Source organism: Parus major, chromosome Z (genome assembly GCF_001522545.3).
Source record: "Parus major isolate Abel chromosome Z, Parus_major1.1, whole genome shotgun sequence".
Classification (NCBI taxonomy): domain Eukaryota; kingdom Metazoa; phylum Chordata; class Aves; order Passeriformes; family Paridae; genus Parus; species Parus major.
This window is the reverse complement of record NC_031799.1, coordinates 32,510,219-32,524,268: the sequence shown is the minus strand read 5'-3', so window position 1 is coordinate 32,524,268 and position 14,050 is coordinate 32,510,219. Positions and strand designations below refer to the sequence as shown.

Sequence of the window (14,050 nt, the reverse complement as noted above, 5' to 3'; positions counted from 1 at the left end):
TTTTCCCACTAATAAGTACTGCTGACTAATCTTCTGATACAAAATTTTCTCTGTTCTTTGTCAATGTTCATGCCCTTTGTACACAACTAAATTAAAACTTTTTTTTTAATATATATCAAGGTAGAGTGTTAAACCCTGTATTTGCATTGTAGCTCCTATATTCCTTACTAACAGGTTTAACTTTTGATGCTTGTAGGTATGCCTCAAAATGGGTTTGTGGGGTTTTTTTAAAATAAATAACAAAGAAAAATGTTTTCCAGAAAATAAGGAATTAGATGCAGAGATATATTTTGTAAGTGTATCTCACAAATATTTGGTGATATTTACTATGTGTACATGAATATAAGCATTTATCTGGGAAGAGAATAGCCTAGTCCTAATGGCACAGATGTTAAAGGGTTTGAATGCGAATGACAGTGAACCACAATGCTTGGTTGGTAAGTTCTGCTCCTTGTGTTACTCAGTTGGAGGTTGGTCCATGATTTGGCTGGAGACTGTGGAGTGGGACTACTCTGCATTTGCACATGGATACTGAAAGTTCTGTGCATTAGGCCTCAATATTGTTGGAGGTAGGTTGTTTCTTCACCTAGATGAGACTATCAAGTTGTCTAGAGGGTTCTTTCTGTGATTTCATAGTCCATGAAACAATAAATTAATGAAGAAGAAAACACAGTGCAAGACTTTTGCATGTCCAGGCAGTATTTCAAAACCCAGAGGTTATTATCCTTCAGCTATCAAACATTTTTGTAATCAACAGTCTTATTCACTGATTTAAGAATAATTACTCATCATCTTATTTCCATGAGAATCTTGATTCTTACATTAAAGACATTTTAATAGTGAGTTAGTTAATGATAAAAATCAGGTCTTGCTCCTGCCCTGATCACCTATTTCTTAGAAAAGCCAATGAATTAATGCCCATGGGGAAGGCATTAACATGGGTTTGTAAGACCAGAGAACAACACTCATGTTGTCAAAATCCAAAATCTCATAAATTATAGGCATGCAAAATGCAGCAAAATGGGCATGAAGGGGAGAAAATCTTGTGGTTCATAACAAAGCCACAGATTATAGTTTTGTTCAGAGAGGAGTAAAGGGCAAGAAAAAGAAAGTTGTGAGAGAAAAGGGAAAGTGGGATTGAGGAATGGGAGAAACAAAGGGAACACACACTTTATAAATCTGCATTTCTCCTTCTGATAGGCTATAATTTCAGTTTTTTATTGACAGAATTTATTACAACAGGTTAGCACTTGAACATCTCTACATTAATCTGTAAGAGTCCAGAGCAAGAGAGAAGCAGCATCTGTTAACTTAGCCTGAGAGCAAAGCAGAAGTACAGAGAAGAATAAAAGAAAAAGAAAATGGATTTGTTAAGCCTTGCATCTGGTTGACTGTTTTACATACCGAGGAAGGGGATGGTAGAGGTCATAGGGCATGATCTGCTTGTATCCATCACTGTTAGGAACAATAATGCCAACCCTCTGAGTAGAAGGTACACATAATAAAATAAACACTAAATGATTACATTATACAACTTTTGTATTACAATATTGTATTACATTACACAACTTTTTGTATTACAGTATTATAAACCAACAAAATATTTTACCTAAATCATCATCCCATTAAAAAAAAAAATGCTCCCATCCTACTTTTTCTTAGTAATTCAAAGAATAAATCACTTGTTACTATTTTTTTGTTATAAATATATTGTTGCTTGACAAATAATATTGTTTATATATTATATACCAATCTATTGCTAAAAGTCACCCAAAATTTCTTTTCAGTTGAGTTATTATCTAGCATCAAAAAGAATGTTTCTATACTTAATACTTTCTTGGAGCTTGGATGCAAAGTCACTGAGGACAATAGGAGAATTTCTATCTGCTTCAGAGAACTCTAAATAAAATCTTTTTTATAACTGTTATATGGTTGTTTCTGCCCATCAAATGAAGCCTCTGCTTTTACAGGGGCCAGGATTAGAAATCTGGGTAATCACAGTGCAAGAATTTAAATCTGCAATTCTTGTCTCTTCACCTTAAAAGAGTCCATACCTGTACATTTTAATTTTTTTTTTTTAATTTTTTTTTTAACTTTTTTTTTTTTCCTGGAAGAAAGAAGGAGCCTGAGAAAAGATTAACACATCAGGTTGTATTTTTCTGTTTGTCATAATTGGTTGGCCTACCTTCCTGTACTGGTGTGGTGTGATAATGTAATATCTAAAAGTTATAGAAGACAATAGCATAGATCAAAATTAGGAATTAATTGAAATATTATCATGCCAGTTATGTGTGAGATGGATGCCACTTGTCTCATTGGCAACTGCAGGGTCTCACTGAATTGCTAATCTGAAATTTCATCTTTTGTCTGCACTGTTTATAATTTTGACTCAGAGTAACTTTATCAGGTATAACTATTAACATAAAACAGATGATCTCAGAGGACCTCATCACCTTCATCAAAGCCGCTTGGGTACTTGGATGGGGCAAGTGGACAGAAAAATCAAGGAGTGAATACTAATTGCATTAAAATAAAAGGTGTGTCCCCATCCAAGTTAGGGAGAGATGAAACTGATTGTCAAGAATAAAGGTGTATTTCGGGAGTGTTTTACAGATGAGAGGTGTCAGGATTTCTGCAAGGGGGAAAGAGTGAAGGAGGGGGAAGGGAGAAAGTATTCTCCATCCTTAACACAGTTCACTGAAAAATGTTGTAAGCATTCAAAGGAGTCTTGTCAGACCGGGCCTAAAGGGGTCTATTCTCCTTTCAGTCAACGGGGGTTTTATATGCATAATTTGTCCAAGATAGAAGAATGGATCCCATTGTGTTTCCATAGCAAGGAGTCAGTGTCAGGTCAATGTGCTGGAATTTTCCAGCTACAGTGCGGGAAGCAGCTGGAGCCCTGGAAGTGTCTGAGAGGAGCTAGACAGTTCCCTCTAAGATTAGCAGTCACTGCAGTCACAGGGACTCTCTGCAGGAGTGTGCATATTTGCATCTTTGAAGAGTTGCCTGTCCCCACAAAAGTCTAAAAATCTAGGAGAAGTTGTTCTGGTACTGGGAAACTTTGGAAAAGACAAATGGGTCATTTAGAGGATGGTCAATGAACAAGTCTTTTCAGACTTAGCTTGATGGGTAGACATCTGGAGAATGTGGAGGAATCGTGTACTAGTATTTTAAAAAGATGAGAGGGAACTTTTTGTGAGGGGTTTTTTTTGCTCCTGCTTTTGGGAATTTGCTGTTTTCCTGACTCTTGTACTAATTCTGTTGAAGTTCCACTGTGAAGCTGTTTGCTTTCCAGATCATCAGCTTGCTAAGAAGGGGTTGGAAAAAAAGGTTAACATAGTGAGTTAAAAAATGAAATAATGACACTATAAAAATATCTATTGCCTAAGAAATAAGCAGATTTCAAAACATTTCTCATTCATTCCAGTGAAAAGTATTTTCTTTCTAGTAAGCATGATATCTATGCATAATCCAGGTCTGCGTGCTTTAGAATGCATTACTTCCAAGACTGTTCAGATAGAAATAACTGTACCACAGTCACACAGTGTTATGAATATTAAATAACATTTACAAAGCACTAGGTTAATATTGTAATTGGAAAGGTTTGACCCTTGAAAGAATTTGAATGCAAAAATTGCATTTCTGTAAACAGTATTGAGCTCCACAGACTTATTGACAGTGTTTGAGCCTACATGAGGGGTTGCCAAAGGCTCTCATTCTGTAACTACAAGAAAATGAATCACAGCTATAAAGCCATAGCAAGGAAAAAGACCCCCACAATAGTACACAATAGTTTAATTTATGATTTTAAAAATGAATTGTCTTAAAACAGAAGAGCAGATGGTCATCCTATTATTAATGACATCTGCATTTTTCTAGCTAGCCTTGCGTGGGGTTTTTTTTGTATGTGTTCCATAAAGAAAACCCTAAGACTAAGTTAACACTTCAAAAAAAATCTTAAGAGATTACTTTGGTGTATTCTTACTTTTTGATGGGACATAGTAGCTTAAATTCCATGAATCTATCAGTCTATCATACTCCTATAAACAAGATGGAAGAGATCTGCTTTATAGGGTTTATTTATTGCACATCCCCATTCAATGCAAAGGAGATGGTGTGCTAAATGAGCAGAGGAAATAATAATTCCTTCACTGAAGTATGTGTGAGTATCTAACAGGACTCATTCACAAAACATCAAGAGACTTGGCAGGAGCAGGAGCACAAAGCAAATTATTTTACAGAGCTATTTTGTCCCATATGTCTGCAATCTCCCGGGCCTTTCAGACTAACAAGTCCTGTCATATATTCTGCACATTGTTGTTTTTTTTTCCTCCTGAGGGCTGGCAGTCTCAACACTGTTGCTATTCCAAGGCACGTGTATGGTTGGAATGGGAGCTGCACATGCCAGAGAAGAGAGTGCTGCAATCAGATCTGCCATCTCTGAAAACATTCAGCCTTCCTCTGGGATGAGTTTTCTCAGCTGCACTCCTTTGGAAGACATGTTTGGTCAACTCTTCCGCAGTTGCTCCTTCTCGCCCTTAACCTGATTTAGTTGACAGATGACAAGCTCAAGTGCCTTTCTCCTCTACCTCCCTGATGACTCAGTCTTTCTGACAAGGCCATCCCTTCCCAGCTCTCTCTCCTGCATGCTGACAAGTCTCAGGTCCTGGAACAGGTCTCAGGAACCTGTTGAGCCAGGCAGGGGCATGGGTGCTACAACTGAGAGAGAAGCCAGCAGAGAGAAAGGACATCTGCTGCCAAGGTGCTTCAGGATGGTGTGGCCTACATGGGGACAACCTGCCACTCCTGTGATGGTATCCTGCAGCCTTTCTGTGCCACTGCCCAGCCTCTGCAGGATGCTCACCTGCCTCTGGCTCACAGCCTTCACTTCTGCTGAGGGCTCTGTTCTGCTGGGAGTGTTCTACTCAGGGCTGCAGGACTGCCCATGCTGCCGGGTGGCTGCAGCCATCACACCTCTTTCCTGATGTGGACTCACACTTGAAGATTTATACCTTCATTGAAATCTATCAGACCCGAGAATAAATGATCTGCATGGCAGGGACTGTACCATTTAAGCAATGGAATATGTTTAAGACATTATTTGCAGTGAACAAATAATAATGAAATGTTAAAGTAGCTTGAGTTGGCTGTGCTCGAAGACATGAAAGCGCTCACCTCAAAAGACAATAGTTTAGCATTTCTGTGATTGTTATCACTGGGCAGATAACAATCTCATGCAAAAGACTGCACTCACTTCAAATCCTAAGGCTAAGGTGATGTGTGATACTGCACTTGAGGGATCTCTGAAGACTATTTTTATGGAGGTTTATGCCACACTGTGACATCATCTCCTTGTGCTACAAGAATACTTTCTGTTTTGAGAAAGAGTTAATGAGGTCCTCAAAGAGATGGTATCTGTTAATGCCTCCCATGTTTTCTGTGAATCTACTTTTTCCCTTCAGAGCTAGGGTAGATGACAGTAATGCCACAGGTATAGGCAACATTTGTTTCACTGCCTACATTTGCAGGCAGTGAAAGGGTAACTCTCAGTTTTGCTACCAGTATGAGTTACCTTTCTGGTTTCTGGATGTTATCAATGTGAATCTTGAAGCACTACCATGTATATTGTATTTATATGTCCTTTTATATGCTCTTAGTACTTTACAGATTGGCAAATTCCAATGTCTGTTGCTTAAACATTTAAAAAAGACATGTCAGTGGATACTTTAAAAACCTACTTTTGAATGAAAAACACTACTGAGAAAGCCATCCTTTTGTTTCAGCCTCCAAAAAAAGTCTTGCTTTAAACAGAATGTCTGTTTGGCATGACAGTATCTTAACTTTTTTTAAAAAAGCCTTGTTTATGGTGCAGAGATTTTAAATTCTAAGCAACATACGGCTTAATTATCATTGCTAAAAATCAATCTCTTCACAGTACTCAAAAGAAGTGCTTCCAGTCAAAAGCAGAAAAAGTAATTCCTTCTAGTAACATGACTGTAATGCTTCAAAACATCACCTTTTTTTTAATCAGTTCAATATTTTTTGGTGGTTTGGATGAGTAGTGTTTGATACAAAAAGAGAATAAGCTGGTAAGTAGTTAACACTTACTAAATGTTAACAACTGAATATCCAGTGAAAATCTCTGTAAATGACCATTTACATGCTGCAATTTTGGTGTCTCCTAGGACTTAAAATAGACTAATTTTCCTGTAACTTCATATTGGGCAGAGAGATACCTGTATTTGATGCTCATACAATACACGATGTGTTCTCCCAGCTTACAGCTTGTTATCAGAAGCATCCTGGCAGCCCCTTTCTACCTTTCTTTTTGTGTTTCATTAATATGTATTGTCCCCTTAGAGCTGAATTTGCTCTGCTATTCACATCTTTTAAGTGCTTAACAAGTGCTTCCTGGCCCAGCCCCCTTGCCTATTCTGACAAAGTTATTTTCTAGATTGATTTTGATTACTTTTGCCCTGTCCAAAAATCTAAGGTTTCAACTGCTTGTTTTGAGAAGAAATGTATCTCTTTAGGCATTAGAATTATCTGCTGACCATCTTTATCCTGCTCTTGAACTCAGGCTACCCTGATTATTACTACCAGAACATTGCCATTTCTACCAGCTACATTTTCATCTACAACTCCACTTTCACACTGTCAGGTATATCATAACATACCTTCTCACTACTTTGAATCACTCTGAATGGTCATAACACCCTGGTGTCTTTTGTATGCTTTTTGTACTTCAGTGCTCTTGTCAGGTTAGCTGAAAATTAACAACTAAGGACCATAATTTTATTAAAATTTAAATTTAATTTTAAATTTCTTTTTTGGTAATACCCATCCCTGCCACCACCCAGTATGGATATTTAAATGAGAATGCTAAAAGAAAACTTTGACAAGCAGGAAGAGGAGTTTTTAGTTTTGCTGGAGGACTCCATAAATAGCATATATCTGAGAGTTCTTTCAAGTCTCTGGATGCCGAAAAACCTTGCTGGAATGAGAGATTTTCCCCAAAACTTTCCACAGGTATAAATATTATTTCTAGAGACACGCTTACAGATAAAATTCTAGGTAAACTCCAGAATGTTAAAAAAAAGTTAAAAATGTTAAAATGTTAAAAAAAAAGACTAGAGGCTTGCTAATAAGAATTTTTTTAGACAGTTGCTTTATGCATTTAGAATCTTTGTTGAAGCTGCCTTTAGAAATCTTCATATGACTTTGAAATCTGGTGAAAACATACATAGAGCTTTTGTGGCTCAGAAACTCCCACATTAACATGTAGCAGCAACAGGCAAAAAATATGGGAGACTGGTAAAAATGCAGAATGGCATGGCTGGGAATGCCACCTAAAAGCTGAAGATGAAATGGAAATACTGAGAGTATGCTGGTGAGCAAGCAAATGGTGAGTGGGGCAGCAGCCTTTTTCACATTTGTCAAAATTGCTTTTTGGGGAGAAGCCTTGGCATTATGAATCAAATGCATCTTCTGCTTATAGCATCTTAGAATTGTCTTAAGTAAGTGTTTAGCACATGAAGTTAAGTCAAATCTGAACAAACCTTTTCTTTAAGAAGGAAAAAAATATCCATTCCTTTTTTATTAAAATATACCAGAAAGGAGGATAAAGCTGAAAGTGAAAAATACCTTCCAGTTTGTGAAGTTTTGGGTAGTTAAAATATTTTCACTTAATTTAATTGGTGAAATACTAATGTTGGGTTTTGCCACATAGAAGGGGAGTGGACTAGATTGAACTGGCTGCGGTTGACATCAGTAGATAACATGCATATAGACTTATTTTTTGCCAGTCAAAGGCAGACTGCTGTAAAATCGTAATGGGCTGTAAACAAACACATCTCTCCTTTTTACTTTGTAAGGCATAAGGTGGATCCAAAACAGGTTTGGTAAGAGAGGCAGAAGAGAGCATTGATATGTAAAGGCACTCAGTGTCATCGTGTATGACATATTCTGTGAGACATGAATTACTGGTCTGACTTGGATGAACAGTAAACGTGTCTGCCTCTACTTAACCTGGAAAATGAGTATGTATAAATTACATGTGCTTGGTAAATAACCATCCACATACTTTCCCTTGTTTATTGAGACTAAGCTTTTTTGCTTTTCTTGATGCCAGCAATACAGCTTACATATAGCCATAGTAAGCACAATAAAGTAAAACATTTCTATGCACTAAACCTAAAGAAGGTCACACAATAGTTGTGGTATTCATTTAAACTTTTCCTTCAGCTTACACTTTGCTGAAAATTTTAGTGTAAACTCTCCTACTTAAGCAACTTAAGTGGCTCCTTAACTTACTTAAGTGGTTGTAAGCAACCACTCTCAGTTCCTTTATTCAGTGCCACTATGGTCTTCAATGATTATTTTCTTCGGCATTCATTAACACACCGTAGGAACAGTCAGCAACCACTAATGAGCTATGCCTCACTGGTACTGGGTTCACCAGGAAAAATTCTTAGTTTTATACTGGTGCAGCAGAGAAATTTCCACAATGCAAAGACACTGTGGAGCCAAGACGCCCTCCTTATCCATGCTTCTGACCCCATGTTTCTGCTTCACCTACCCTCTTCCTGACTTTAAGAAATCATTAGGAATTTCCAGATTTCCTCTGTTTTTTTGTTGTTGATTCTTGAATTCTTTACAAAGGCAATTTTGAAAGTAGTAATTTGAAATTTGGCATACTGTGAAGATGTTTCCAAAAAGCCAGGTCCCCTGGGATGGCATAGCTGTATTTCTAAATGACTCTCCTTTCCCTCAGGGCCTTTATATCAACAACTTTGCCTCGTTACGTCTTATATAAAACAAAATTGCTTCCTGACATCTGCCCAGCTGTTATTTTTTTTTTTTTTCTTTCCTCCCATTTATGGGATGCAGTCATCTGCATCACCATTTGAGAATTAAAATCATTGAGAAAAGCATGGAAAATATCCAGGACACAAATTCCAGAGGCAAATTACATTTGACCCAGAACAGCATGTTTAAAAAATAGTATCTTAGAATTAAAAAAAAAAAAAAATAAAGCAACTACATAAAATTACTTTCTCATTGAGACTGTGATAGATGACTCCAGAAGATAGGTTCCATATTGATTCATGTTTTTCAACAATCTTTTTTCTGAAACATTCATGTTTGGGCCTTCTACCTAATCACACCTGGTCTCTACAGACATCTGTCTCTTACAAAATGTGCTTATAGGAACAAAGACATATAAACTGCCATACCCTCTGGGTAAAGGTGTCATCAGTGACACTGAAGAAATCTGGGTGTTAGCTCCAGAAAAAGTCAGTGGATTTCATTGTAAAATTTTGTATAAGTGAAATCTATCTTTGCCTTAGTGCGATTTGTTTTGCTCTGATAATGCCTAGCTACTCTAAAGCTGGTACACCTGGTTCGGGCAGCAACCAGCCTCAGCCAGGTGGATACACAGCCCCACTGGTTTCTTAAGTATCCTTTTTCTCATTAGGACATCTTTTTTCTTTGACAACCTCAAGTGACACAGCAACTTCTTAGGTGATGCTTGCTTGAATTCACTTTCACAAACTTGGTAAGAAACTAGCCTAGAGGAAAAGGAGCTGGTGATAAAATGGCTTTAGGGAATCCTTGTCATGCCTTCTGGGCTCTGCTTAACCATCTTTTAGCAAAGCCACACAAGAGGACCAAAAGATTTAGATTGCACAAATAAAAGCTTGCTGCTTATTGAGTGGCTGCAGATGGACTCCCATTGAATTTCAGGGCAATCAGTGCAAAAAAGGATTGGTCTTTTTTGTGGTTTTCTTTCTTTTTTTATACAAGAAAAATCTGGCTATCTGATCTTACTATTTTTACTAGTACTCTTCTAAGGAAGATCACACAGGAAGTGCGTTCCTTATTAATATGACGAAGAATGTCTTTACTGAGCATTGCCAGTGAACCGGCACAGATGGAGCAGAGAGGGTGTGGAGTCTCTCTCATTGGGTACATTCAAGAATCATCTGAACATGATCCTGTGCCATGTGTTCTGGGATGATCCTGCTTAAGCAGGGAAGTTGGACCAGATGACCTACTGCGGCCCCTTCCAACCTGACCCATTCTGTGATTCTGTGGGGCAGCAGAGATGAGACTTTCACACAGAGTCAAAGGACATTGTTAACTAGAACAAAATACTCATTACATTTTACAAGCTGCCATAAATGCACGTAGGCTTTTTATTAGGGAGAAAATTAAAAAAAAACCCCATAAAAATAGTTCATCTAATTGTGATGACAATAATTTTCATCCAGAAAGAATTTTTTCCATCTCACTAACACTTAAGAGATGCGTATTGATCATGGGGATGGTATCATGGACAAATTGTTTTCTCATACCTAGTAACACTTTGTGAGGCAAAATATATTCTGAGGGGAAGAAACAACCATTTGAAATCAGTCTTTGCTATGTGAAAGTGTGAAATAGGGGTGAATGTACAGTACATTCTTAGAATGAGAGAGAGTTTTAATTATACAGGATAAATGACACTGTGAGAAATAGCAACAGAATATTTTCCTATTTTATTTTACTCATTTAGAGCTCAGTCTCCTTTAAAATTAAAGCCAACTGACCTTGCAGGACAAGGATCCAGATTACACTCTTGAAGTTTAGGCTTTGGCTTGATATTTTCAGGATAATAGTGACAGTATTGATCTGCTACTACCCGATTGCTTCTCAGATCAAAGCACTCAGCAGATGTCAGCTGATAACCTGCAATACACAGAGGAATAAATAATATGAGATGTGATGTTCTTCCTGTCTGCCTCTGAAATGTATCTAAATTCTGGTTTGGAAAAAGAAAACTAATTTTAGCTTGCTTCAGTGCCTTTGGACATAACAGCTGTTGTTTTACAGGCCAGATTGAAAACAGCAATGTAAATCACATGTAGTAGGAAACAAAGATAACCAGTATGGTCAAACAAAAATTCAGAAGTCTAGAAAAAAACAAAGAAAAAACAAAGGCTGAGGTTTCTTAGTCACCAAGAATTGTGTCCTTAGTTTCAGCATAGAGAATAAACTTGCTGGTAGGAACAGGGATGAATGGAGACATCTTGTTTTACCAAAACCAGGCCCAAATCCCATCAACCCTTATGTTTGACAGCCGTATCATTAAATGCAGATATGGAGCTGTCAAGATGTACTTTATCTACAGAGTCTGCCACAATGCTGAAAATCTACAGACTACTACCACATTGCTAAATCCTTCCCTTCATTTAGTTGTTACTATTTAAATTTTCAGATTTTGCCCATTTTTAAAGTCCAAAACTCAGGGCAGCAGCTGGGAAAGATCATGTATGCAGATGACAGCTTCTGAAACACAGTGATAATTCATTACCTCCACCACAGGATGCTGAACAAGGGAAAAAATCAGTTTCCCTCCATCTATGAATGATAGGCTGGTAGAAGATGAACTGGACTGAACTGTCAGCAGCACCAACATAATGGATCTGAAAAAGAGGTTATATCAAATAGTGAACCTAACACAAATGCTGGGAAGTAGTATTCCACCACAAGCATCTTGCAGATTTGAGACACCTTGAAGCTTCATGAAATATCAGACATATTTTGCAATATGAAAACTAAATACAAAAAGCATTGATTGGTGGTAAAATCTTGGGTTCAAAACACAATCAAATAAATTTCTGGGCATAACCAATCACCATTTTGAGACCATATTCTGAAATAATGACTGCATGGCAAATGTATGATTAGTGCTACTGAATAATCTTATAGGGACAGAGAACAGGGATAGATGTTTAATGAATCAGAAGATCGCCTTCCACCATCTACTGTCCCTGACACATGGACATAGATTTTAGATCTTTAATATTTCCCAAAAAACATTCTCTTGCCAGTTATAATACTCTTGATAGAACAGAGTAAAATATGGGAGGCTGCACTATGAAAAATAATAAACAGTATAAAAACTTTAATTCACCAAGTTTTTCTTGAGGTGAGGTCTTTATTTCATTCTCCTTTCTGGCACTGTCATTATTATGAAGTTTGTTCTTCTGCTTAATTTATTTTGCTTGTAAAAATGATTTTTTCAGACATAGGCTGAAATCCAGGCTGGGGCTAAGTGCATATCTGCAAAACTGTCAGTAGAGCCTACGAGCCACCTGAGTTTAAAAGCTGGCATGCTTTCAGTAGTACACTTTCAGGTGTGCTGAATGGATGTCTCCCATAAACAAGAGTTTGTAGTGCAAGGATTGCAATACAAGAGACCTTCACACTGGTAAAGCAGCACTACTTGCACCCAGCCCAGTAAAAAAATCCTTCCTGCTTGATATCTGTGCTGATTAATACATTTATGAGAACTTCAGAATCTCAGCAAGTTAACCTTTGTCCTTATCTCTATGGCTCTTCACGAACAGCTGGTAAGGGAAGAGTAAAAATCTGCTACTAAAAACCTCTCCTATTTGATTATTTGTCCTAGGACACAGTGTTTCAGTGCTGCTTGAGCATCTCTGCATCAGTGGCATGATGCTATCACAGTAGAGAAAACTGCCAAATCACAACTATAAAATATGGACCCTTCTCCAAGGCAGTACTTCTGCTCTCAGGAGCAATCCCCCCCACTTTTTTTTCAGACAGCTTAAACTGTTTAACCACAGCCTCCTTTTCCTTTTTTTTCTTTCATGTTTCAAATGAGTATCCTAGTTTTGGAAACCCAATTTTTCCCTTATTATTCTCTTTTTCCAAACACCAAGAGATACTGTCAAAGAATGGCAAAACAGAAGCAAAAAAAGGACAAATTGAGATGAACTTTGTAACTTGGGTTGTTTGTTTTCCCCTGCAGATGGACAGCAGGAACATGATTACAAATCAAGATATATCTTGAAGAGCAGGAGGAGGGCAAGAATATTGATATGCGTATGAGGTCTGGTCCACTGAGACTAAAGCTGCCCTTTTTAAATTAAACAGTGATGTCAATTCACAAAAGGAAAAAACCCCAAACCAGCTGTAGCAATACAACGGCTTCAGCAAATGGGAGGCCTTTTGCACAGATCAATATTGTTTGAATGTGTGTGTCAGAAACAGGACACCTAATTCCTTGTGTGGGGATGGTGCATTAATTACACACTTCAGAAGGGTCTTTCCGGGCTCATGAAAGCCTCAGGCACTCCTGGGAAAAATGTTCTGTTGTGCTGGAAGCCATCTGGGGAAGTCTCTGATCTCAATGTGCAGGAAAGGCATTCTCTGGGGAGAATTCTGCTTTTACTCTCTGTTTTTTAAGTATCATCAGTGATTCCTGAACTCAGACCTACTCAGCAGTACAGTTCTGCAGTGAATCATGAAGAACAGACCAAAAGCTCATACAAGGGCTACTATAAAAGGAAGGGGAGAAAAAAGGAGTTTACATTGAAAAAAAAAAGAAATCAGGAAGAAAGAAGAGTTCTTCTCTCTGCAGACTATTCTTTCATGTCTGGAGTTATCTGTCTGCTTCGACACAGAGAAAAGACAGATGTACCATCTTTTCCAGCTTAATATGGAAGTCACTCATATAGCCATGATATATGGCTTTCTCATAGGTGGGAAAGAATAACAATGAAACACAATCATAATCTCAAATGATACAAAACAAGCAAATAAAAGAAGCATACATAGTATTATGTATTTTTGAGGAGTATTGTAAGCAGAAGAGTAACAATAAACGGTGATTCCACATAGTAAAAACTTCTTGATTTTGTTTGACTGTTTGTTAAAGCTAAGATCTTTATCCAGTAAAAAACATTACTGACTTGAAAACATCCCTTGAACCCTGAAAAATGCAGGGTGAGACTTGATAGCTAAATACTGTAAGAAATGTTGTGGTTTGACTGCACAAGGCCAACTCCTACACATTGAAATATTCAGCTCAAAAATATGATGACATTTTTTACCCTTGCAGTATTAGCAACACCCTTGTAGCTATGAAAAATGCCAAAGATCCAGAGATGGCCATCACCTGAGAACCTTAAGCTAGTCCTCCAACTAACAATGGGTTTTGCACACACTTAAGTAACTGAACTAGAAAAAATGGAAACTG

The 14,050-nt window shown here is 37.6% G+C and overlaps 1 protein-coding gene across 2 annotated transcripts in view; it reads right to left on the bottom strand.

Annotated features, from left to right (window-relative positions):
• The window catches only part of ADAMTSL1 (ADAMTS like 1), a 387,761-nt gene that overhangs the window by 91,552 nt on the left and 282,159 nt on the right, over window positions 1–14,050 (bottom strand). For both annotated transcript variants that reach the window (XM_015614942.3, XM_015614944.3), the window contains 3 exons: window positions 11,357–11,468; window positions 10,593–10,731; window positions 1,405–1,455 (listed from right to left, as the gene is read on the bottom strand). In XM_015614942.3, coding sequence (XP_015470428.1) covers window positions 1,405–1,455; window positions 10,593–10,731; window positions 11,357–11,468 — 302 coding nt within the window. The remainder of the gene's footprint in view (window positions 1–1,404; window positions 1,456–10,592; window positions 10,732–11,356; window positions 11,469–14,050) is intronic.